At 43.2% G+C, this 25113-nt stretch overlaps 1 protein-coding gene across 3 annotated transcripts in view; it reads left to right on the forward strand.

Moving 5' to 3' along the window:
- Nucleotides 1-15795, forward strand: part of BDP1 (BDP1 general transcription factor IIIB subunit) — a 180297-nt gene extending 164502 nt beyond the window's left edge. For all 3 annotated transcript variants that reach the window (XM_077462491.1, XM_077462492.1, XM_077462493.1), the window contains one exon: nt 9254-15795. In XM_077462491.1, coding sequence (XP_077318617.1) covers nt 9254-9379 — 126 coding nt within the window. In that variant the 3' untranslated portion in view covers nt 9380-15795. The remainder of the gene's footprint in view (nt 1-9253) is intronic.
- The last annotated feature ends 9318 nt before the right edge of the window (nt 15796-25113 follow it).

Below are 25113 nucleotides of genomic sequence, written 5' to 3' on the forward strand. Positions count from 1 at the left end.
CTCTATGTTCCTGTTTTGCCTGTTCCCCCTGATGCTCCCCAGAGTCCTAGAAGATACCGCTCCTCCCTAGGGGAACAGCGGCTACAGGAAAACTTTTGTTGTAGAACCACCCAGGTGTTATCTTGACTTGTAGCCCCCTGCCCGGTCTTCCCCTGAGGTGAGCGGCTGCTGGTTGCTCTCCCCCGTAACGTGTCTTTCCTGCCCTGGGGTGGACCCGAGGGGTGGGGGGTGTACCGGACTCGCTAATGCTGGGGAGGAGTTGCCTGAAACATTTTACCTGGGAGAAGCTCCCCACATTGAGAACAAATGATCTCATGGACTTCAATGGGGCGTCAGCTCCTTGATCCCTGATGGCATGCTGTGCTATTAAATGGGGGGGCGGCTGGGGCTCAGTAGAGTCCTGGATCTTGCATGATCGTGTCCTCACTGGGACACCGAGATTTATGGCCTTTTAAGCGAACAAACCTTCCATAACACTGGTGTAGATCTCCTGGCTCTCCTTCCCTCGGGGGAGGGCTCCTCTGGGGTCCTCGTGCACCTCCCCTGACCCCTTTGGGGATCGAGGCATTATACCCCCCTACACCTATTATTGAGATTACTGGCTGGTGGAGGATTGGGCTTGGGAGAGGTTTTGGGTGAAGCTGGGGGAACACGATAGGGTGACCCTGTTTTAGGAGGTGTACCTGTATGAGTGTCACCTCGTTGGGGTGATCTTAGTGCGCAGAGCCTAGGGCTGTGCTGTGGAGGGAGAAAAATTGTGCTCACAACCTACCACGCTTTATACTTCCTTGCTGTGTTATGTAAGTAACCTTGTTATGCTGCTTTAAGTTTTTATGTTTGATCAATGTTTATGATTTACAGTTTTCCTTTGCATAAGTATAGCCGCCTGGACGGCTCTAATGATGGATGCTGGGGTGGGAGGAGGACCCGGGCTCCTATTTGCCGGTTTGTGTCCTCCCCCGCCCCACTTAGGCCCTTGTGGACACCCATTTGTGGGCGGCCGCATTTCAAGTTTTTCTTACTTGAACTCTTAGTTTCCCTCCTTAACCTTTCCTCCCTCGTCTACCCACCCCCTACCCATTAACTGTCGGCAGAGAACCTAAAGACTTTGACCGACTCTCCCATCCCTTCCCCATCACTCTGTCCCCACTTCCTTATTCCTCTGCCTTACTGAGGGAGGTTTTAATCCTTCCCCTCGCTCCTCCCTCTCCCCCCCCTGGAGACATGCCGGTAAGTTCCTTCAAAGTGACTTCCCTTAATGTAAAGGGTTTAAATACCCCAGAGAAGAGACGGATGCTTTTACAAGACCTTAAGAAATCTCATACTGATGTAGCCTATATCCAAGAGACCCATTTATAAATGATAGACTACCATTTTTGCAAAACAAGTTTTTTCAGCAGGCTTACCATTCCACCAACCCTATATCCCAATCGAGGGGGGGTCTCGTGTTGGTCTCAAATAAACTACCAAGGCGACTTCTATTTTGAAAAGGCCAAATAGGAGAGGTCAAGCTTACTCTTGGGACTCTATACGCCCCCAGCAAGGGCCAAGACAAATTTCTCAGACACACCAAGCTCCCGGCGTTTAGGGAAGGTCAACTTATTATTGGGGGAGATTTAAATATCCCACTGATTCTCTTGTCCCCCCGCTTGTAGAAAACGGATCGCACAAACACCACGTAATACCCAACTGCACGACGTCTGGCGTCTTCAACACACCGACGAAATGGATTACACTTTCTACTCTTCCCCTTATACCCCATGACCAACTACACCTAGTGGATTCCTCCTCAATAGGTCACATTACGTGGTCAGATCATGCCCCTATATCCCTTACTTACACCCTATCCAAGAGCCCCTCGCCCAGATCCTTATTCTGGCGCCTGAATGAGAGCCTCCTCCAGACCCCGGAGGTCTTGGCAGATGTCTCCAGGGGACTCGATTTATACTTTCGGGAAAATGACACCCGAGATTGTGATCCCGGGGTACTATGGGAAACTCACAAGTATGTTATAAGGGGTATTCTTATCAAACATGGAGCAGCTATTAAAATGAAAAGAAACAAGCTCCTGACCGACTTGCTTTGCCAGTTGGCCTCGGCGGAGGCACCACATAAACACGCCCCTACAACGACCCTTGAGGCGAATTTGAGATCTCTCCGTACTCAGATTACAGATCTTTTACATTACCGAGCAAAGGCATCACTGCAATTTGGCCGTAAACTATCCTATGAATCGGGAGACAAGTGTGGGAGGTTGCTGGCTAACGCTGTCAAAGTGAAATCTGCATCATATATCCCACAGATAACATGCCCTGATGGCCAAAGGGTTGCGACTCCGACACAGATCTCCAAAGGTTTCCATGATTTTTACCCTAACCTCTATAACCCCCTCTGACCAGCCATCTGTGGACAAATATAACGTAGACTCCCAAATTCAGGCTCTCCCTACTGAGATGTGAGATATCCTAGATATCCTAGAGGAACCAATCACCCTGGAAGAATTTCAGGGGGTTGTGAACTCTTTGAAGTCAGGCAAAGCCCCAGGTCCCGACGGGTATACTGCCCAATATTATAAGGCCCTCCTCCTCCTCCTCTTAGGCCCACGCATGGTAAAAATTTTTAATGCATTGGGTTCGGGTTCGGATTTTCCCAGAGACACCTTGAGAGCCCATATTTCCCTAATCCACAAGGAGGGGAAGGACCCGGGCCTGTGTGGCAGCTACCGACCCATTTCCCTACTAAACACTGACCTGAGGATTTTTTTAAAAATTATAGCTAATAGGCTCTCACAACATCTCCAGCACTTGGTACATCTTGACCAGGTTGGGTTCACACCCAACAGAGAGGCTAGAGAAAACACCATTAAGGTCCTTAACCTCATCCGGATGGCAGCTACATCCAAATCCCCCTGTGTATTCGTGAGCACCGACGCTGAGAAAGCGTTTGATAGGGTGAATTGGAAATATATGTTTTCTGTCCTCCACCACATAGGCCTGGGAGACAAGATGCTGAGATGGATTGGTAGCGTGTACTCTAACCCTTCAGCTCAGGTGAAGTCGAATGGTGTGCTCTCAGAAGCTTTTCCCATTAGGAATGGTACAAGACAGGGATGCCCACTATCCCCCCTCCTCTTTGCCATTTCTTTGGAGCCATTCCTCTGCACCATCTGGCTGAACCCAGACATAACCGGGCTTGGAGTAGGTAACTCCCAATATAAAATCTCTGCATATGCAGATGACCTCCTCTTCTCACTGACAAACCCCACCATCTCGCTGCCAGTCCTCCTTCGCAAATTCAGAATATATGAAGCTGTTTCTTAACTTAACCCTTTCATGACTAAGCCTATTTTTGGAATTTGGTGTTTACAAGTTAAAATCCATATTTTCTACTAGAAAATTACTTTGAACCCCCAAACATTATATATATTTTTTTAACAGAAACTCTAGAGAATAATACGGCGATTGTTGCATTATTTTATGTCACACGGTATTTGCGCAGCGGTGTTTTAAATGCAACTTTTTGGGAAAAGGGACACTTTCATGAATAAAAAAAAAAACAGTAAAATGAGCCCAATTTCTTTGCATAATGTGAAAGATAATGTTACGCCGAGTAAATAGATACCAAACATGTCACACTTTATAATTGCACGCACTTGTGGATTGACGACAAAGTACGGTACCTAAAAATCTCAATAGGCGACGCTTTAAACATTTTTTACAGTTACCAGGTTAGCGTTACAGAGGAGGTCTAGTGCTAGAATTATTGCTCTCGCTCTGACGATCGCGGCGATACCTCACATGTGTGATTTGAACACCGTTTACATACGCGGGCGCGACTTCCGTATGCGTTTTCTTTGCTTCGCGAGCTCGCGGGGACGGCGGGTGCTTTAAAAAAAATGTTTTTATGTTTTTATTTCTTTTAAAATGACTAAATTGTTTAAAAAAAAAAAAAAAAATTGATCACTTTTATTGCTGTCACAAGGAATGTAAACATCCCTTGTGACAGTAATAGGCGGTGACAGGTACTCTTTATGGAGGGATCGGGGGTCTTAAAGACCCCCCCCCCCCTTTAGACTTCAGTGTATTCAGATCGCCGAAAACGGCGATTCCGAATACCGGATATTTTTTTAAAACCGGCGCCATTGGCAGCCGAGTAAACGGGAAGTGACGTCATGACGTTGCTTCCGTGTTTACTATGAGGAGACTGGAACGAAGCCGATTACGGCTTTGTTCCAGTTCCTCCCCAGCGGCCGGAGGAATCGGATGGCGAATCGGTGCTCCCGATCGAGCGGGAGCACCGGTATCAGCGGCGGGAGGGGGGACGTCCCCTCCCGCTCCTCCGGCATAACAGCCGAGCGGCTTTTAGCCGCATCGGTTGTTATGCCTGGATAGCCAATCGCCCGCTGAACAAAACGGTACCGGGATGATGCCTGCAGGTGTGGGCATCATCCCGGTATACCCCCCGGAAGCCGAGTACGCACATCTGCGTACGCTCGGCGGGAAAGGGTTAAAATTAATTTCTCTAAATCAGCCGCTATGGGCGTAGCTGCCCCCCTCATTATATTACACTCTCCAAGCAAATTTTGGTTTCAAATGGACGGATACAGCACTAACATCCCTAGGTACACGTCTACCTCCCGACATTTGCTCTCAATTTCCCCACCCCCACCCCTATTGGCTAAGACCCGCACTCTCCTTGAGAGATGGCAACCGGGCTTTCATTCCTGGTTCGGTAGGTGTAACCTTATCAAAATGTGTGTGCATACTCCCCACATTCATATAACTTTTCCAAGCTCTGCCCATGCAGATCCCACCCTCGTTTTTTAAACAGGTGAGAGCCCTCCTTACTAAATTTGTATGGGCACATAAAAAACCTAGGATTCGATCACAACCAACTTTACCCAAGCACTGCGGCGGACTCGCTTTAATGAGTCCTACAAACTTTGAATAATGGTTGAACAGGCTCAAACTCATATCCCTCTGAAAGGGGCTCTGTGGTGCTTTGAGGCACTGCCTTCTGAACTGAAGCTACACCCCCTGCTTGGGGTCACCCTTAGGCATAGCCACATGACCGCCAAACACACCTCTCTTACATCCAGGTGTTCCCCTTTGCTTCCAATTTTAGGCAACCCTTCCTTTGAACTGGGATTACGATCCTCAGAATACCCCTCACTTAGAGAGTCAAGCTTAGATGTTGCAGGCAAATTCGTGTCAGGTGGGAAGTCGCCATCTATCTCGGAACTAATGGACCGGTCAGGAGTATTTGGACTTCCCTTCTGGAAGGCGATTCAACTTCACCATTTTCTCCATTCACTGACTTCCCAAGACTTCTCTCGCCCACTAACAACATTTGAGGACCTCTGCTCAGATACACGTCCCATATCCCATGTTTTGTCCCAAACGTATGCTCTGCTCAATACCCCGAAAGAACAACCACAATTACTGTGTATAGCCAGATGGGAGAGAGACCTGGGATGTACATTCTCCACAGCACAAACACAACGGATCATTTCCTTAACCCTTAAGACATCCCCTTGCACAAAAGTACAGGAAACTAATTTTAAGTTACTTACTCGCTGGTACCTGACACCCTTCAGACTACAGAAATGTATTCCCTCCTCTTCGGATAGATGTTGGCGCTCTGCCGAGGAGAAGGGAACGCTAATCCACATCTTCTGGTCCTGTCCCAGATTGAAAGAGTTTTGGGACGGAGTCCGTCGTATATCTCAGAAATTCACGGAATACAACATTCCAGACGACGTGGCATTTTTCCTTCTACACCATTCCAAGATTCCTATTAAGTTATAAGAAGTCACTTCTGAGGCACCTGCCAAGGCTTGCATCCCTCTGCTGTGGAGACAGCAATCCCCCCCCTTCCACAGCACTTTGGCTGAGGAAGGTGGAGGAGGTGAAGAAGTTTGAGGACCTGATACTCCCAGCACAGCACAAGCGGGAATCCCATAAGAAAACTTGGGACATCAGGAAAGTCTTTATTTTTTCTGACGAGTGTCAGTGCCTCCTGAGACAAGGATAAGCCCCCTCTGCACACCCCCCATACACAGTCCTCCTGATGCTAACTGCCGCCATGTCTCTCCCCTCCTTCCTCTCCTCCCTACTTTTCTACCCCCCTTCTCTTCTTCCCTCTCTATCCCCCCTCCCTTCCCCCTTATGTAATCATTGACCCTCCACCCTTTTGAAAATTGGTGCGGTGATCCCCACAATTATGCACCCCCAAGTAAATAGCATTGTCGTACAGAGATATATTGGATGTAAATGAACCCTCCTGTACTTTAGTTCCATGCCCACAAGCTATACTGTACAATGTATGGTTACCCCTTTCTCTGATTAGCTGCTGCAAGCTTGGCATTTTATGTACCACTGTTTGTAATGCTGGGCCCCCGCCCCATGGTTGGAGTTTAATAAAACTTTATATTTGAAAAAAAAAAAAAGGGGTGGAGTGCTGAAATTACACACTGCAGAGCTCAGTTGGGAGAGCTGATTGGAGGGAAGGGACACTTCCCCTTACAGGCTGGATGCAGCATGAGGGAAAGATGGCCCCCGCTCGGCTCCATAACATTGGAGGGCAGAAGCGACATAATTTCCCCCCCTCCAGTCTTAAAGGGGATATTTTTTCTTTTGCAAAAGTATTCAATTTTTTTTTTATTGCATTTTAGTGTAAATATCAGATCTGAGGTCTTTTTGACCCCAGCTCTCACATTTAGGAGGTCCTGTCATGCTTTTTCTCTATTACAAGGAATGTTTACATTTCTTGTAATAGGAATAAAAGTAACCCGTAGCGCATACGAAAGTTGTGGCCACGTATGGTGTTCAATGCACACATGTGAAGTATCGCCGCGATCGTTGGAGTGAGAGCAACAATGCTAGCAGCAAGACCTCCTCTGTAACTCAAAACCGATAACCTGAAGGAATTTTTAAACGTGACCTATGTCGGCTTTTAGGGGTAAATGTTTGTTGCCATTCCACAAATTTTGAAGCATGACATATTGAGCATCAATTTACTCGGCGTAACATTATCTTTCACAATATTAAAAAAAAATTGGGCTAACTTTACTGTTTTCTTTTTTTTTAAATGTGCTTGTTAGACTGCTGCTCAAATACGGTGTGACATAAAGTATTGTAACGACATTTTATTCTCTAGGGTGTCTGAAAAAATAATATATAATGTTTTGGGGGTTCTATATAATTTTTTAGCAAAAAATAAATATTTTAACTTGTAAGCACCAAGTCTGAAAAGAAAAATCTGTGCAAAAGCAGTAGTAGTAATCTAATTTGATGGTTGCATACTATACAGCAGATCCCAGGCTGTCATATTTTTATTTTCTGTTGTCTTTGGCTGTCAGAAATTGTGTTCATTAAAGTGAAACTGATGAGATCCCCACAGGGCCAAGCAGCATGTTCACGTTATAGCTAGTCCTCAAGGAAGAGTCAGGGAGAGAGAGTTTTGTTCTCAATACTTGGAAATAAAGGATAGTTCTCTCTGCTCCCAGCAGTCAACGGTGCTTCAGGGAAGCAAAGAAAAATTTTATGTTTTTTTTTTTTTAGAGGAACGCCATGCATTAAAGTGAGCGTGTTGCCTTGCCCTGCATGAAAAAGCACAAGTTATGTTACAGCCTTATTCCAAAATGGATTAAATTCCCTTTTTCCTCAAAATTCTACAAACAATACCCCCTAATGACAATGTGAAAAGTTTGTTTTAAATCTTTTCAAATTTATTAAAAATAAAAAAATGAAAAATCACATGTACATAAGTATTCACAGCCTTTGCCATGATGCTCAAAATTTAGCTCAGGTGCATCCCATTTCCCCTTATCCTTGAGATGTTTCTACAGCTTGACTGGAGTCCACCTGTGGTCAATTCAGTTGATTAGACATGATTTGGAAAGGCGCACACCTGTCTATATAAGGTCCAGTTAACAGTGCATGTCAAACCCAAACCAAGCCATGCAGTCCAAGGAATTATCTGTAGACCTCCAATACAGGATTGTATCGAGGCACAGAGCTGGGGAAGGGTACAGAAACATTTCTGAAACATTGAAGGTACCAATGAGCACAGTGGCCTCCATCATCCGTAAATGGAAGAAGTTTGGACCCACCAGCACTCTTCCTAGAGTGGGCTGCCCGGCAAAACTGAGCGATCAGGGGGAAAAGTATCTTAGTCAGGGAGGTGACCAAGAACCCGATGGTCACTCTGACAGAGCTCCAGTGTTTGTGGGGAGAGGAGGACCGCCCAGAAGAGCAACCATCTCTGCAGCACTCCACCAATCAGGCCTGTATGGTAGAGTGGCCAGACAGAAGCCACTCCTCAGTAAAAGGCACATGACAGCCCGCCTGGAGTTTGCCAAAAGGCACCTGAAGGACTCTCGATCATGAGAAACAAAATTCTCTGGTCTGATGAAACAAAGATTGGCAAGTGTCATGTCTGGAGGAAACTAGGCACCGCTAATCACCTGGCCAATACCATTCCTACAGAGAAGCTTGGTGGTGGCAGCTTCATGCTCTGAGGATGTTTTTCAGTGGCAGGAACTGGGAGACTAGTCAGGATAGAGGGAAAAAATTAATACATCAATGTGCAGAGAAATCCTTGATGAAAACCTCCAGAGCGCTGTGTACCTCAGACTGGGGCGAAGGTTCATCTTCCAACAGGAAAAAAACCTTAAGCACATATCCAAGATAACAAAGGTGTGGCTATGGGACAACTCTGTGAATGTCCTTGAGTGGCCCAGCCAGAGCCCAGACTTGAACCCGGTTTGAACATCTCTGGAGAGATCTGAAAATGGCTGTGCACCGATGCTCCCCATACAACCTGATGGAGCTTCAGAGGTCCTGCAAAGAAGAATGGGAGAAACTGCCCAAAAATAGGTGTGCCAAGCTTGTAGCATCATACTTAAAAGACTTGAGGCTGTAATTGGTGCTAAAGGTGCTTCAACAAAGTATTGAGCAAAGACTGTGAATACTTATGTAAATGTGATTTTTATTTTTTGTTTTTTATTTTTAATAAATTTGCAAAGATTTCAAACCAAGTAACTTCTTCCATGCTGTCATTATGGGGTGTTTGTAGAATTTTGAGGAAAATAATGAAGTTAATCCTTTTTGAAATAAGACTGTAACATAACAAAATGTGGAAAAAAAGTGAAGTGCTGTGAATAGTTTACACTGTATGTAATAGTGAATTGAAATTTTTGAAAAAGTTAAGCTATGAATTTAAGTAAAAAAGTTTGTTTTTCCCTTTTAAGGTTTCTGAGAATCTGGACACCATAACTCAGGAGTCCCCCAAATCACAGGAGCTTGCCACAGAAGAAGATGCTGCTACAGTGTCAGAGTACTTTTTCAGTGATATTTTCATGGAAGTCGATGAATAATGGAGTGACTAAATGTTTTTTTAATTGCTGCACACAATGCCATCATTTCATTATCTTTATTTTTGTATATATAGCTTTATTTGCCTTGTTACTAATGTAAATTAATCATGCATTAATTCTAGATGAAAAGAAAACCTTTTTATAACTTTTTGTGTATAGTCCAAGAATGTGAAAAAGTTCTATTTATTTATTTAAAGTTAAATTATTGGCTCCTTCTGAGCTGTAGGTTTCTATATGTTGCTGTGCAATGGATCTCAGAACACAAGTACTATGGATTTCTATGGAGTCAACCTGGATATTGTAAAGTGTAAAGTGATTTCAGTTTTGTTTTATAGTAACCTACCTGTGGTTTCTTTCGTATAGTTTTTCTAAAAATATATATATTTTTTTTTATGTGTGTCGCTGACTACCCTCTCCTCAGGCTGCAAAAGGGGGAGTTTTTTAGGTATTTCAAACACTTGCTAAGCAATTCCCAAGTTCCCACACACCAGGCCCTGGTTCCTCCAGCAGCCTTTATACCCTGCGTTCTCACTATGTTTGTTGACTGTTGGTGGAGCGCTGTCTATCCACAGACTTTGGTAGTTCTAATTCTGCCTCCAGCACCTTTTGGATATCAAGCCCTACTCTTCTTGGGTTGATGTTCAGCAGAATGTGGAATAATTAAGACTTGTAACGAGTATTCCTTATGAGTTTTGATTAGATAAATACTCAGTTTGCCAATCCTTATGATGATCTATCCAAAATTCTCTATAGATGACAAGAAGCAGTCCAATATACACAACCTTTCACTGTAGTATCACTTTTGTAATTACCTTAACCTATTTACTAAGCAGCTGAGCCCCTCTTAAAAACTCTAGTTGCCTGGCTGTTATGCTAAATCTTTAGCATCAAAACATTTGCTCACTGCCATGGAATAAGTATGCACATTGGGGAGGAATTATAGAAAACCTTATGAGCATACTTTTTTGGTCAGTGGTTTAACATATGAAATCAAAAGGCTCCACATGCCATCCAGGAAACTAGTGTTTTCGGGAGGTGAGGCCAGCAATGGCAGCCTCTATATTTATTTTATAAAGGGTTTCCTTATTACTAAAGCACAATAGGATCATGGGAAGGAAAAACTGTAGAATAGCACAAACTGGCAATTTAAGTTTAGCACTTATGGATGTATAAAGCATTTTATTACCAAGGCTGGCGGCCTTCAAATGCTGAAGGTGATTTGTTAAGATCTGTATAGGTATAATTATTGTTTTCACTATTAAGCTGTCAGATTGGATACAACAATATAAAAAAAACTATGTTTGAAGATTCTTGCCAGTTCTGAAATCCTAAGGATTGTTGCTGGAACTTGGATGTCACCTCTCTTATAATTTTAACCACAAGACTTAGCAGTTCATGCTGAACTCCCATCTTGCCTTCAGTCTTGCACAGTATGCATTAGAAGCTGCAGAAAGTTAAAACCTACTTCATTTCCTGGTTGGAGGACATCCAACATGATCTAGCTCTCTACTGTCCCTGTCCTACCCCTTTCATTAATTGGATTTCAGTTTTGTCAATCTTGTATGCTCAGTATTGTATGTGGGCATTATCTAAGACAGTCTGCATGCAAGTGCAGTTTGCCTAGGAGCTATCACTGCTCCAGACTGGCATATACCCATGGAGGCATTCTGATATCATCCTCATAAGAGCCAGTCTACTGCTTGCATCAGGACTGAAAGTTCTTGTGAGGAGTAATGGTGCAGGATGCTATGTTTGTCCCTTCCTCCAGCCTTGATCTGCCTATATTGTATGGAGTAGTACAAAAACCACTGGGTATAAAATAAGGTATGTCATGAAAACAATTCAAAATGTAATTGGCAAGTTAATGAGGCAAAATAGGAGGAACCAGGGAAGGCAAAATATAAGCGAATTAAACTTCCAATATGTGGAGATATGCACAGGAAAGCGTGAACTAAATTGTTTCGGCCAAATGGGTTTGATGGAGGCTTGTGATGAGGAGTAGGAAAGGTGACATGTATATGCTACCTCCATAAAGGAGCATTGTGAATGTCTTTTTCTAGATGGTTTTGCCATGTGTTTTTTTTCTGCCTGTACAGAGAGAGAATATAAGTAGAATTCCCAATGAAATTTTTACATCACACACTCGGCACTGACAGAATGGGCTTGTACAGGAAATGTTCAGGGTGAAAACTCATCAGTGCAAGAATTTGGTGCTCATGTTTTCATGTGAGCAGTAACTTTTTCAAGAAATTGGGGTTCACTGAATACAGATCTGCTTCAGTTGGTTTGCAAATTCCAAAGTGCACCATCTTTCCCCTCTTAAAGTTATTTAATTTTTATTTTGTAGGTTGACTTTGGAAAGAACTAAAGTTTCTGTACTGGGTTGGTTTAGGCATATGTGTACCGTTCAGTATTTTACTCTATTAGGTTCGTATGTGGAATTATGTAATTTTGGAAGACATTAACACAAATTTGAAAATTGACTTGTCTACAATCAATGGTATTGAGCAAAGAAATAACAGGAGGGCTCTATTCACATGTAAGAGTCATATAATTTTTCCAACTCCATATAACTTTCGCATCCACGTTGTAAGCAACCCCTACACACATCTGGTCAATTCAAACTTAGTATGTGATGAAACAAATACTTTGAGAGGTCCAGTAGTCTTATTTAGCAGTAGGACGGAGAGGGTTGGGGCAAGCACTATTACAGGAATACTTGAGGATTGTCTAAAACTTTAGCTGCCTATGTCTCCCAACAATTAAATTAAGTATGCTTTTTTGTTTGACTTATTATGTCTTCACATTGACTTTTGGGGAAGAACAGCAATTCAGAAACAAATGCTTATATTTACAAGCCCTTAATCTGCTTTCACATAAAGCAACTATGGCTTATTTATTTTTTTATCATATGCTTAATAAAATAGACAGGTAAAGGCTAAGTTCACCTTTATTTAAGGTGGAACATGTAAAATTTTCTAGCTCCTGCCATCGGTTCCCTGCACCCCTCCTCGGTGTGACAGTAGCAGGGCGATCTCTCCGCACCCACTGTCACAATTTAAAAACGTGGCAGTGCTTGGCTCCAACCACACAGCTACATCATTCAATTTGTTTCCTGTGAATTAATGAACTACAGCTTATAACAGATAGTCCATATGAAGGTACAGGCAGAAAGCTGCAGGACTGGTGCATAGGAGCCTGACCATTGCACTCACTGATCACAGGTGCAATACTTTCCAAGCTCCTGCAGGAAAAAAAATAATGCACTTTTTTTTTCCCTGCAAAAATATGTGCATTTATTTTTTTTCTTGAAAGGTGACCTTATCCTTTAGCGTGTATGTAAGCAAAAGGTAAAACAAATGCATATTTCCCAATGTTATATCTTCTTAAAGGCCTGAGTCGATGATTAAATTCTTCTGAGACTATTTGGAATTCATTAACTGGTGCATTTGACCTTCTGACCTGCCTCAAGCAGGTTTTTCATTCCTGTATGAGAATGCAAAATCTGTCTGATGTATACAAGAGGTATACTTCAGTTATTGCAGGTCATGCAACTGTGATTTGAGATTAAAAAAAAAACATGAATCCAAATAAATGTGTTGTATATCCCATAGCATCCCTGCTCACTTTATACATTCAGTGACCTGTTTATATCAGTTAAGGTTGTATGACTGTAGAATTAAAAAAATTAACTATTTTAATAAAAATATTTGTAAATTATTTATCCTTTCAATAGCAACTCATGAAAGGCTTTGGGCAAGCTAGATGCCAAATTTATATTTGCTTAAATGCAACCCTGTTGGCAAAAACGCATTGTAGCTTCCATTGCTGACTTAATTTGAAAGTTGCATGCTCTGGTTTCCCGCTTTGTCCTACCTTCTCTGCTTTGTGATTCTTTAACATGGAAATAAGTGTCAGTTTTCAGGTTCCTAACTTGGGCATGATTGTTGCAGGAGAGTGACTTAAAGCGGTTGTAAACTCTATTCATGAAATTTGACCTAAGCACATATATCTATAATGTTTACTTATCCCTCTCCAAAGCTCTAAGTCCCGTGTCTTTCTGCTGCTCCATTCCTCTATTATCAGCATGACAAGTTCTGACAAGCCCCCTGACACAATCGATAAAAGCAGCTGAAAATTTGTGTCGGGGAGGGAACTTAGAGATTAGCAGGGATCTTGTTATTCAGACTGCAGCTCTGCAAGTTCCTTCATTACTCTGCTTATGTGGAAGAGGGGGCGTGCCTTTCCTCCGATCAACTCTCACACAGTGTAAGATCAGACTTCACACCCACTGCTAAATGAGGAGATGCAATTTCTATCATGATGTGCACTTTCCAAAGGGCGTGGAAAGGGAAAGACAACAGATATACATGCAAAACATATGTAGGTAGATTTGTTTCATAATCTGTATATCATCTGAGGCTATTCACTTCACTGGGTATATGATAGGGTTTACAACCATTTTAAGAAAGCAACTCTGTTGCTAGAATAAAATGAAGAAAAATGTCCCCAGTGCCCCCCTGTCTTCAGTGTATTTGAGAGATGCCACTGCCTGAAAAATCGACAGAATCAAACGTTTCTGGGAGTGCTAGGAGTACTGTTGGTCCCTCACTGAGCTCAGTGGTTTGATCCCCACTGACCCCTATATTGGTACTGTGTGCTTTAATGACATATAGCTTGTGGGAAGAACTGCAAGGTGCGGCGGGGGGTCCATGTTTTAGTCACACTCAGAAGTTTTGGATGCCGAAGATTTGTTAGGCAGTAGTATATCTTCAGTACCGTGAAGATCAATGGTGGGAAATGTAAATATTGTTTTCTTTGCAGGTGGCATTTTAGATTTGTATTCAGGCCATAGTCACTTTAAATAGTGAAACCATGCTGTGGATAATGGATGTAATGCATGCACTTTCAAAAACATGTCTGTAATCGCATCTCCCATAGTTCTTCACCACAGATTTTCTTTAGTGACACTATGGGGGAGATTTACTAATACAGGTGCACACAGAATCTGGTGCAGCTCTGCTTCTAGGCTTTATTGTCAAAGCTTAAGCTGGTTACACATTTATACTTGTTGTTTTTTTTTTTTTTTTTTTCAATTTCCTTTAGGTTTACCTTCAACTGTGTAATGCAAGGGCCTGCCTGATTGCATACAATTTGTATAATGTGTAGCCAGTTTTAATTGAACAAGCTGGATTAAGAAGCTGATTGGGTACTACGCACAACTGCAATAGATTCTGTGTGCGCCAGGTTTAGTAAGGCCCCTTTCACACAGGACGGATCCGTGATGATCCTCCCCAGGAACAACCGCTTGCTCAGCAGGGATTGCTCCGTTAATCCCTGCTTAGCCGGCTGATGACAGGGTGGTCCCGGCACACTGTGCAGGGACCATCCTGTCAGATCTCCACTCTCCCCTATGGGGGGGATCGGATGAACACAGACCATCTGTCCGTGTTCATTTGATCTGCTCTGCAGACGGATAGAAAAATAGAATTTTCCTCCGTCTGCAGAATCAGACCATAGCGGGGACGGGTGATGTTCATCCCTTGACACCCGCTATCCCATAGGGATGAATGTATGTCCGTGTTTCACACGAAAACGGATGGCTGAAATACAGACATAGGGTCTGCATGTGTGAAAGGGGCCTAAATCTCCCCCTCTGAGGGTAAGGTTCATTAATCAGTCTCTGAAAGCTTCCAAAGGAACTAAGTATTCAAGGATGTCTTGCTATGTAGCTGCTGCAATAGCATAGTACTTTTCTGGCCTGTATTGACGAGGATCAGCTTCACAAAGCTGTGTCCTTGGTAAACTTACCTTTGTAGGGATTTTCTACTCCTTCCCAAAAATCTCTTCTGCCAGCTAAAGTGGCTCATCAGTACAGGTACAGTACAGGTAAAAACACTTTCTTGACATAATATGTATACTGCAGCTGTCAGATTACTAATTTCCCTAATGTGATTGGCACATGAACATCCAGGCAACAAATCAAGACCTGTTTATGCCATTGGAATGTAAAAAGCAGGAGATGGGTTGCTATGGTCAAATACAATTCTTTAAGGTCTCTTTATACTGGGTGTCAACTTGTGCATTTAAGTTTTAGTAAAATTGTAAACTTAAATGTTTGCTTAAAAATTCACCTTTAGTTGTGTAATACATGTTCGTCTCCTTTTTGATCATAATTTATTTAGAGCCATGCTTTTAACCTTGTATTTCTTGAAGTAAATGTATTCCTTTTGAAATCTAATTACTGAAAAAAATCAAACGGGAAATGACGCAACTGCAATTAGTTTCATTAAAAATGTGATTATTTCTGTCAGCAATTTAAGCTGTTTGATGCAAAACCATTGAACTGCATTTTTTTTATATGTAACTATGTATATAATGTACAGTGTTGAAAAAATAAATTATTTTATAATTTTCTGGTCATAATTTCGTTTTTGTACAGATGGTTTGTACTGGAGTGAAATACACATGGCGGCCCATCCATAATAAGTGGCCCCCCCTAATCCTGGCACCTAATCTACTGTATTTTTCGCTCCAGGAGATGCACCTGGCCATAAGACTAGAGGAGGAAAATGAGAAAAAAAAATATTCTGAACCAAATTGTGCTTTTTTGTTTTTAGAAGCACGTGATTCAAGCCTGAGGCTCTAATTCGCTTTAAAAAAAGGAGCACTGCACCCAGAGTCTACCCAGTTGTGTGACCATAGTAAATTAATATTCGCTATTGTCTTCCTGATTCTCCTCCCAGCCAATGGTGTCCTCCAATACTGAGAAATACAAGCAGATACTTATTCATCATGCCATGCCATCAGGGAGGTGTGTGATTGGCCCCAGATTTATTCTGCAGCAGGACAATGACCCCAAACATACAGCCAATGTCATTAACAACCATCTCCAGAGTAAAGAAGAATAAGGAGTCCTGGAAGTGAAGGTTTTGGCCTCACAGAGTCCTGATCTCAACTTCATGGAGTCTGTCTGGGATTACATTAAGAGACAGAAGGTCTTGAGGCAGCCTACATCCATAGAATATCTGTGGTTAGATCTCCAATATGTTTGGAACAACCTACCTACCAAGTTCCTTCAAAAACAGTGTGCAAGTGTACCTAGAAGAATTGATGCAGTTTTGAAGGCAAAGGGAGGTCACACCAAATATTGATTTGGTTTGGATTTCTCTTCTATTCATTTACTTTCCATCTTAATAGATCAAAAAAGCTATTAACACTTCTAAATAAAGGGACAACAAAAATGGACTTTATAGGCACCAATTATAAAAAAAAATTATATATATATATATATATATATAAAGTTTTAATTTAACAAATATTACAAAACACACATTACAAAATCTTGCAATAAAATGCAAACGGCTAGCTGAATCTCTCTAATAAGGTAGATGCACAACATTAGTAAAGATCAAATCCTGTAATCATGTTGTAATGCACAACAAAAGCTGTACATGTTTCCCAATTTGGATGCTTCTTTGGGAGCTTATGAAATATTCTATAGAGAGGAGAGCGATGGAAGTAATCCATGACAATAAACAATAACAAATTGATAGAAGGACTCAGATTTTTTGCAGGGGTTACCAGAAGGTGATCAAAGAGAGGACTCCCAATAGTGGCGTGCAAGTGGTGGTACAAAGATATATACGTGGGGACGTGCCTGGTAAGAAATGTCTTAGAAGGTAGTAAAAGAAAACAATAATGACATTAATAGGGTAGATAACCACTGCTTAATATACATGGATAGTCATCCTATAAAGGGTTCATCAGAAAAAAAAATCTGAAAACTCATTGCATGCAAGGAAAAAAGGCAGGCAGTCCCAGAGAATCAAGCTAAAAATCAATAAGCCTACCTTCAGTAGAACAACACAAAAAAAGGTCTCAATATATGCTAGGTAATAGTGGGCTGTAGGTATCAGTGGTGAAGCTGTAAAAAGCAGTAGGCAGCATATCCTATAATATAGGTAAATCTATATAATCACAGCAATTCAAACTACATTGAGCCAAAAATAACTTGAATAAAGTAGATTGTGTATTGTCACTTTGCAATATTGATAATTAACGCAAGGTAAACTACCTGTAACAGATGACATTTGGGACCAAATGTCACACGCTTTGTAAATTTAGTTTTTGCCTCAGGACCTTACAGTACTGAGGGTTAATTGAGTAGGTAAGCCTTAACACCAGTCTGGCCAGGCCCTGATTGATGTTCTGCCTGGTCATGTGAGTGGTGAGAGCTTGGTTTTATGTTTGGGTATGGCCCTCTCGGAGCCAATCAGCGGGAGTGCTGGGCCTGCTGAGGAGTCTGGGAGGGGGTACTTAAGCAGGTGTGGGTCACGTGTTCGGGGTTCCAGAGTTGTTGGAGAGACCTGTGTGGTCTGTTCTGGTTCCAGGATCGGGGTAGCCCCGTGAGGGGTCCCAGTCACGGGATGTTTGACATCCCGCAACATGTTCCTGTCAGTGGCCCCTGTTAGACCCGACTGGTCTGGAGTAGAGATCTGTCTGTTCCCGAGTCTCGGAACCTGCTGGTCCGAGGCGCTGTAACTGAGGGAGGATTCAGAGTGTCCGGGTGTGCTCTCGGCTTGGAGGGACATCACAGCTCCTGCAAGTGACCAGGGGAGGACTCTTTGGAGGAGGGTCGACAAGTGGCATCCTGAGAAGTGCCTGGTTACTGAGTTGGGAAGGACATTGGCAAGTCCACACTTTTCCAGTACCTCAAAGGAAACGGGAAACATTCCAGGTACGGTTGCATAAAGGTTCCTGTTTATCTTCGGTTGATTGATCAAGTTTTGAGTCAACATGCTGACTGCCATGACTTCTGGCTAGAGGTCTGTTCAGCCTTGAAGTACCCAGCTATGAGTGGCTACTCTCTGGGTGGAAGTAGAGACTTTGTTAAACCTGCAGTTCAAGGTACTTGAGTTCTTCACCCGTGCCCTCTGTTCCCAAAGAGACAGTGTTGTGTGAAAGTTCTACTGCAAAATAAAACCTTTTGGAAGGACTTTATCGGTGTCAGTGTACAAGTCGTTGGGTATCAACCATGGAAACCCCTAGATGCTGAGGAGCAGGCCAGGAAAATGTAACCGGTAAGCCCATTAAGTCAAGGCTGCCCTGCAACGGGTTATGGCTGCTACATACCAAAAGGAAACAAATAACAGTGTCACCACATATCTGACAGCCAAACAACAGGACTTTCATGGATGTTGGTAAAGAGGCAGCACAATCAGTAAGCTGGTAACAGTCTCAGACCATCTAGAAAGTAAAAAGCAAACAGCTGAGACCAAAACCAGAAAAAGATACCATAGCAGGGGTACAGCAAATCGAATGTCCCAATTAAAACTCAAATGCCCCATACACAAGGTTGGACTTTCCGATGACAAGATCTGTCGGATTTTTACCAAACTTGTCTAGCATACACACAGTCGCACAAAATTGTGAAAATCCTATCGTTCTGAACGTGATGACGTACAACACGTACGATGGGACTATAAAGAGGGCAGTAGCCAATAGCTTTCATCTCGTAATTTATTCTGAGCATGCGTAGCACTTTGTCCGTCGGAATTGTCTACACACGATCAGAATTTAAACAATCGGATTTTGTTGTCGGAAAATGTTAGATCCAGCTCTCAAACTTTGTGTTTCGGAATTTCCGATGGAAAAATTCCGATGGAGCCCACACACGATCAGATTTTCCGACAACAAGATCCTATTGCACATTTTCCGTTGGAAAGTCCATCCGTGTGTACAGGACAAAAAAAGTTAAGTGCATATACCTTTCCAGGATAGATGTAGAGGTATGCAATCTGCAAGAGTCCAGACACAAACCACCACTTTTGAGAGGTACCGTGGTGTAGGGCTGAATGAAAAGCCCTATATGCACGTCCCAGTCAGGTGCAAGAAATCAGCGTGTCACCTGACTTGGCCAGGAGGGGTTGCGCACACATCCTCACCATGGATGCGCATGCGCAGTGGGCAAAAAACACCTGCAATAAACGCAAGCATACGAGAGGGACACAGCCCTGCATAGAAACCAATTAATTTCCAGTTTTTTTTTTTTTTTTGTCAAAGCTTAATTGAATAAGCTGAAGTTAGTGGTTGATTGGCTACCATGCACAGCTCCACCAGATTTTGCACACTCCAGTTTTAGTAAATCAACCCCAATGTTACTTACCTGATCCTCTGCTCCCCCCGGCAGGAGGTGCTCCCCCAGGATCCAGCAATGGACTGTCCCATGCTGTCCTCACATCCAGAGCAGGACTGATATGGGGAGAGATGACTGATGTGGACAATTGTCAAATACTTCACTGTATGCAACTTAACCACTTCAGCCCCGGACCATTTTGCTGGCCAAAGACCAGACCACTTTTTGCAATTCGGCACTGCGTCGCTTTAACTGACAATTGCACGGTCGTATGACATGACTCCCAAACAAAATTGACGTCCTTTTTTTCCCACAAATAGAGCTTTCTTTTGGTGGTATTTGATCACCTCTGTGGTTTTTATTTTTTGTGCTACAAACAGAAATAGAGTGACAATTTTTAAAAAAACACATTATTTTTAACTTTTTGTTATAATAAATATCCCCCAAAAATATATAAAAAAGCATTTTTTTCCCTCAGTTTAGGCCGATACGTATTCTTCTACATATTTTTGGTAAAAAAAAAAAAAAAATCCCAATAAGCGATTATTGATTGGTTTGCGCAAAAGTTATAGCGTTTACAAAATAAGGGATAGTTTTATGGCATTTTTATTAATAATTGTTTTTTTTTTTTACTAGTAATGGCGGCGATCAGCGATTTTTATTGTGACTGCGACATTATGGCGGACACATCAGACATTTGTGACACATTTTTGGGACCATTGTCATTTATACAGCGATCACTGCTATACAAATGCAGTGATTCCTGTGTAAATGACACTGGTAGTGAAGGAGTTAAGTGTTCCTAGGGGTGTGTTACTAACTGTTGGTGGCTGGGCTTTCTTTTAGTGAACACTGATCTCTGCTCCAATCACATGGAGCAGAGATCAGCGTCACTTGTTGCTAGGCAGAACGGGGAGATGCTGTTTACAAAGGCATCTCCCAGTTCAGCCGCCCCATGAGACGATCACCGGTATGCCCGTGGCGATCGAGTCCACGGGACCCGCAGCCAGACTCACGGGGGTCCCGACCAGCACGCGACTGCGCCGCCGGCAGCATGTAAGATTGGACGTACCTGTACGCCAATATGCCTGCCCATGCCATTCCAAGCAAATAAAAAAAGTATCCCTTGCAGGGGGGCTGCGCCTAGTTTGACTAGGAGAGAGGAGAAAAACTGAGGGGATATTTACTAAAACTGGAGAGTGCAAAATCTGGTGCAGCTCTGCATAGAAACCAATCAATTTCCATTTTTTTTTTTTGTCAAAGCTTAACTGAACAAGCTGAAGTTAGTGGTTGATTGGCTACCATGCACAGCTGCACCAGATTTTGCACTCTCCAGTTTTAGTAAATCAACCCAATGTTACTTACCTGATCCTCTGCTCCCCCCGGCAGGAGGTGCTCCCCCAGGATCTGGCAATGGACTGTCCCATGCTGTCCTCACATCCAGAGAAGGACTGATATGGTATGAGATGACTGATGTGGACAATTGTCAAATACTTCATTGTACGCAACTTACTGGGAGAGCCAGCCAGGAAAAAAAAAATTCTAAAAGTCAGCAGCTACAAACACTGACTTTTAATAAGCACACTTATTTGTCCTGGGTGCCTGCGATGTTGGCCGCCTGAGGCCGACCATCCCTTGGCTCTCGGGTCCCGGCGCCGCCATTCCAACTAAGGGAAACAGGCAGTGGAGCCTTGCGGCTTCACTGCCCGTTTCCTACTGCGCATGCGCGAGCCACGCAGCTCTTTGTGAATGGGGCGCGCTGTGTTGTGGGACACACACAGTTCCCAGAACACACCGCGCCCCATTCACTAGAAGATGGAGCGAGGAGGAGAAGACTGAAGATCACCGCGGAATAGGAAGAATTTTTTTTCCTACAATTTTTTAGAAAATTTTTTATGCATTTTTATTTATTTTTTTATATATAGAGTGGCCCTCCGCTTTAAGAAATATGAATATAGTGCAATAAAACATTCCCTATCCTGTTAAAACCTTCCTATTTATGACATATTTCACAGCTTCACTCTCCGGAGTTCAGTAGTGTGTGGTTTCAATGTTTTTTTTTTACATATGTCTGACTTACACAGGAAAATAAATAAAAATTATAGATATATTTGACCTAAACATGTGAGGGACGAAGCATCAAAACTGTGCAATACTATGTCCCTCACTGAAATGCTTCCTCCTGGGATAAGTGATGTAGACATCCAGGAGGCATTGATTGGGTGGTCGATCCTTACGTCATCCTCAGGTGAGGAATCAGGAAATGTCTGGTTGCACCACAATAAAAAAAAAAGTTATGTAGTTCTCTGAATATCAATAAACCCTGAGCAATTCTGTAAAGGGGGAGCGGATGAGAAGAAATTTGTTTTGTGGGTGAATGAATGAATTCTAGGTATGGAGATTGTAGTAGTTACAATGGTCCAACTTGGAGGAATGTAACTATATACACACTCACTGATCACTTTATTAGGTCCACCTTGCTAGTACTGGGTTGGAACCCCTTTTACCTTCAGAACTGCCTTAATTCCTGGTGGCATAGATTCAACAAGGTGTTGGAAACATTACTCAGATTTTGGTCCATATTGACATGAACACATCACACAGTTGCTGCAGATTTGTTGGCTCAAAGTGTGCCAAGAAAACCATTCCACTACCACCAGCCTGAACCGTTGATACAAGGCGGGATGGATCCATGCTTTCATGTTGTTTACACCAAATTCTGACCCTACTATCTGAATGTCGCAGCTCAAATCAAGACTCATCAGACCAGGCAATGTTTTTCCAATCTTCTATTGTCCAATTTTGGTGAGCCTGTGTGAATTGTAGCCTCCGTTTCCTGTTCTTAGCTGACAGGAGTGGCACCCGGTGTGGTCTTCTGCTCCTGTAGCCTATCTGCTTCAAGGTTCGATGTGTTGTGCATTCAGATATGGTATTCTGCATACCTTGGATGTAACGAGTGGTTATTTGAGTTACTGTTGCCTTTCTATCATCTGGAACCAGTCTGCCCATTCTCCTCTGACCTCTGACATCATCAAGGAATTTTCCTCCACATAACTGCCGCTGGATATTTTCTCTTTTTCGGACCATTCTCTGTAAACCCTAGACATGGTTGTGCATGAAAATCCCAGTAGATCAGCAGTTTTTATAATACTCAGACCAGCCCGTCTGGCACCAACAACCAAGTCGTCTTCAACATGTCTAGATGCCTAAATGCATTGAGTTGCTGCCATGTGATTGGCTGATTAGCAATTTGTGTTTCCAAGAAGTTGATCAAGTTTACCTAATAAAGTGGCCAGTGAGTGTATACCATACCTGATAGATGGAAATCACAGTTCCAGTGATCTCCACTTGTTTCTGGGCCCTGTGCTGAGCTGCCATCTGACGCATTCTGAACGTAGGAGGTTTGCCACTCAGCACTAGTGCCATTCAGAAAAGGCTTTGTATTTTGTAAATTAGTGCAAAGTGTTCTCTAACTGGACAAGGAGGAGAGCGTCACTGCCCTGCCTCTCCATGAACGCGTGCAAAATTGTGTTCGCCTTGCTCTTGCAGTGCTGTTCATTGTTAATGGGACTTGAAATGTAGCATAAAATGTGCAAGGATTGAACATCAAAAAGGTGCATGAGATACTTTGCCACATTTTTCACGCATAAGACAGCTCATTGAAATGAATGGTCATTACAAAAGCAACATGCACAAAACTAAGCGATTTTGCATGTGTTCATGAAATCTATAGTGTGAATGCAGCCTAATGCCCGGTACACACGGTCAGCCTTTCCGATGGAAAATGTGCGATCGGATAGTGTTGTCGGAAAATCCGATCGTGTAAGGGCTCCATTTGACTTTTTCCGTCGGAATTTCCAACACATGAAGTTTGAAAGCTGGATCTAGAATTTTCCGACAACAAAATCCGATCGTTTAAATTCCGATTGTGTGTAGACAACTCCGACGGACAAAGTGCCACGCATGCTCAGAATAAATTACGAGATGAAAGCTATTGGCTACTGCCCTCTTTATAGTCCTGTCGTACATGTTGTACGTCACCTCGTTCTAAACGATCAGATTTTCCAACAACTTTGTGCGACCGTGTGTATGCAAGACAAGTTTGGGCCAAAATCTGTCAGAAAAATACGACGGATTTTGTTGTCGGAATGTCCCACCGTGTGTATGGGGCATAATGCTGTTCCGATTTTTACACATTGGAGCTCACACAACTTAAAGTATAACTAATGCCGCGTACACACGGGCGGACTGTATGGCCTACTTAGTCCGTTGAAACACATTTCAGCGGACAGTCAGCTTGTGTGTGGGCTTCAGCGGACTTTTTCAGCATGCAGTTTGGCGTACTAAGTATTTCGGATTTTTCGAAATTCTGTCGGTCGTACTTTGGTTTCAGCGGACAATCCGCTCGTCAGTATGCTAGTTCGACGGACTAAGAATGGCGCATGCCCAGAAAGGATTTACACGGCGGAAGGGTGCTTTGCTGTGTATTGGACTTCCTATTTCTAGTCCCGTCGTACGTGCTGTACACGTCATCGCGCAAGCTTTCGACGGACTGTTTGTGCATCCGTGTGTGGTCAAGTCCGTTCAGTCGAAAGTATGATGGACTGTCCGTCGGATTGTATGACGGACTAAGTATGCCATACAGTCCGCTCGTGTGTACGCGGCATTAAGGTCATTTTTTTTTATTTTAGTTTTGGACAGAGTGTAGCAGGATTAGAACCCCTGTCAGGTTCTTATTGCTGTCTGTGCCCCCCCTTAAGGAAATCCCCCCCTCTCTGTTTTTCCTGTTTAGTTTTCCTGTTTAGTTTGTATATATGCCTGTATGTATGTGTAGCACTTTAGCTATGAGTAAGCACCATATCCGGTGTGAAGCACGTTAGCAGTGCGTGTTGGTCTGTACTTATCTGTGGATGCTTTTGGATTTTGTTTTTACACAATAAAAGGTGAATATTTGGAGTGCAGCTATCCAGCGTTTTTGTTTCCATGTTCCTGTTGCAAACAGAGTTGGCGCCCATTTCATTATGGAGACAGCTGATACAGCTGATTCTTGGAGCAGCAAACTTTGATTATTTTGGGAAGTGAAGGAAAATTGCCCCTATGGGATGCAAATAGTTAGAACCGGGGCGGCCCACCCATTAAGGGCGCACAGGCGACAACCCCCCTATTCATGCTCCCCCCTTATCCAATGCATCTGGCCCCTTGCAGGATGCCGGGCACATGGATTCCAATGGCAGGGGTGTTTTCTTGAAGCACTGATAAGAACCAAAGGCTCTAATAGGCTTCAATCAGGGTGGGCTTGGGAAGCATAGAATGCGCTCACAGCCCACCCAGGTGTGTTAAAATAGCAAATAAATATTTATTATATAACACTGATTCTCCTCCCGGCCAATCAGGAAGCGGGTCTGAGACCCATCATCCGATTGGCTGAAAGGATAGGTGATCCTATTGGACGCCTAGGAGGAGGGGAGGAGACAGACAGCTGCCATGATGGAGGAAAGGGACACAGGAGCCGCTGCCGGATGCCTGCTTCTCAATGCCTGATGCCCGCTGCTCCATGCCTGATGCCGCTGCTCAATGCCTGCTGCTCACTGCCTGA

Source organism: Lithobates pipiens, unplaced genomic scaffold (assembly GCF_037356315.1).
Source record: "Lithobates pipiens isolate NorthernLeopardFrog02 unplaced genomic scaffold, aLitPip1_a1.2 Scaffold_3, whole genome shotgun sequence".
NCBI classification, from domain to species: domain Eukaryota; kingdom Metazoa; phylum Chordata; class Amphibia; order Anura; family Ranidae; genus Lithobates; species Lithobates pipiens.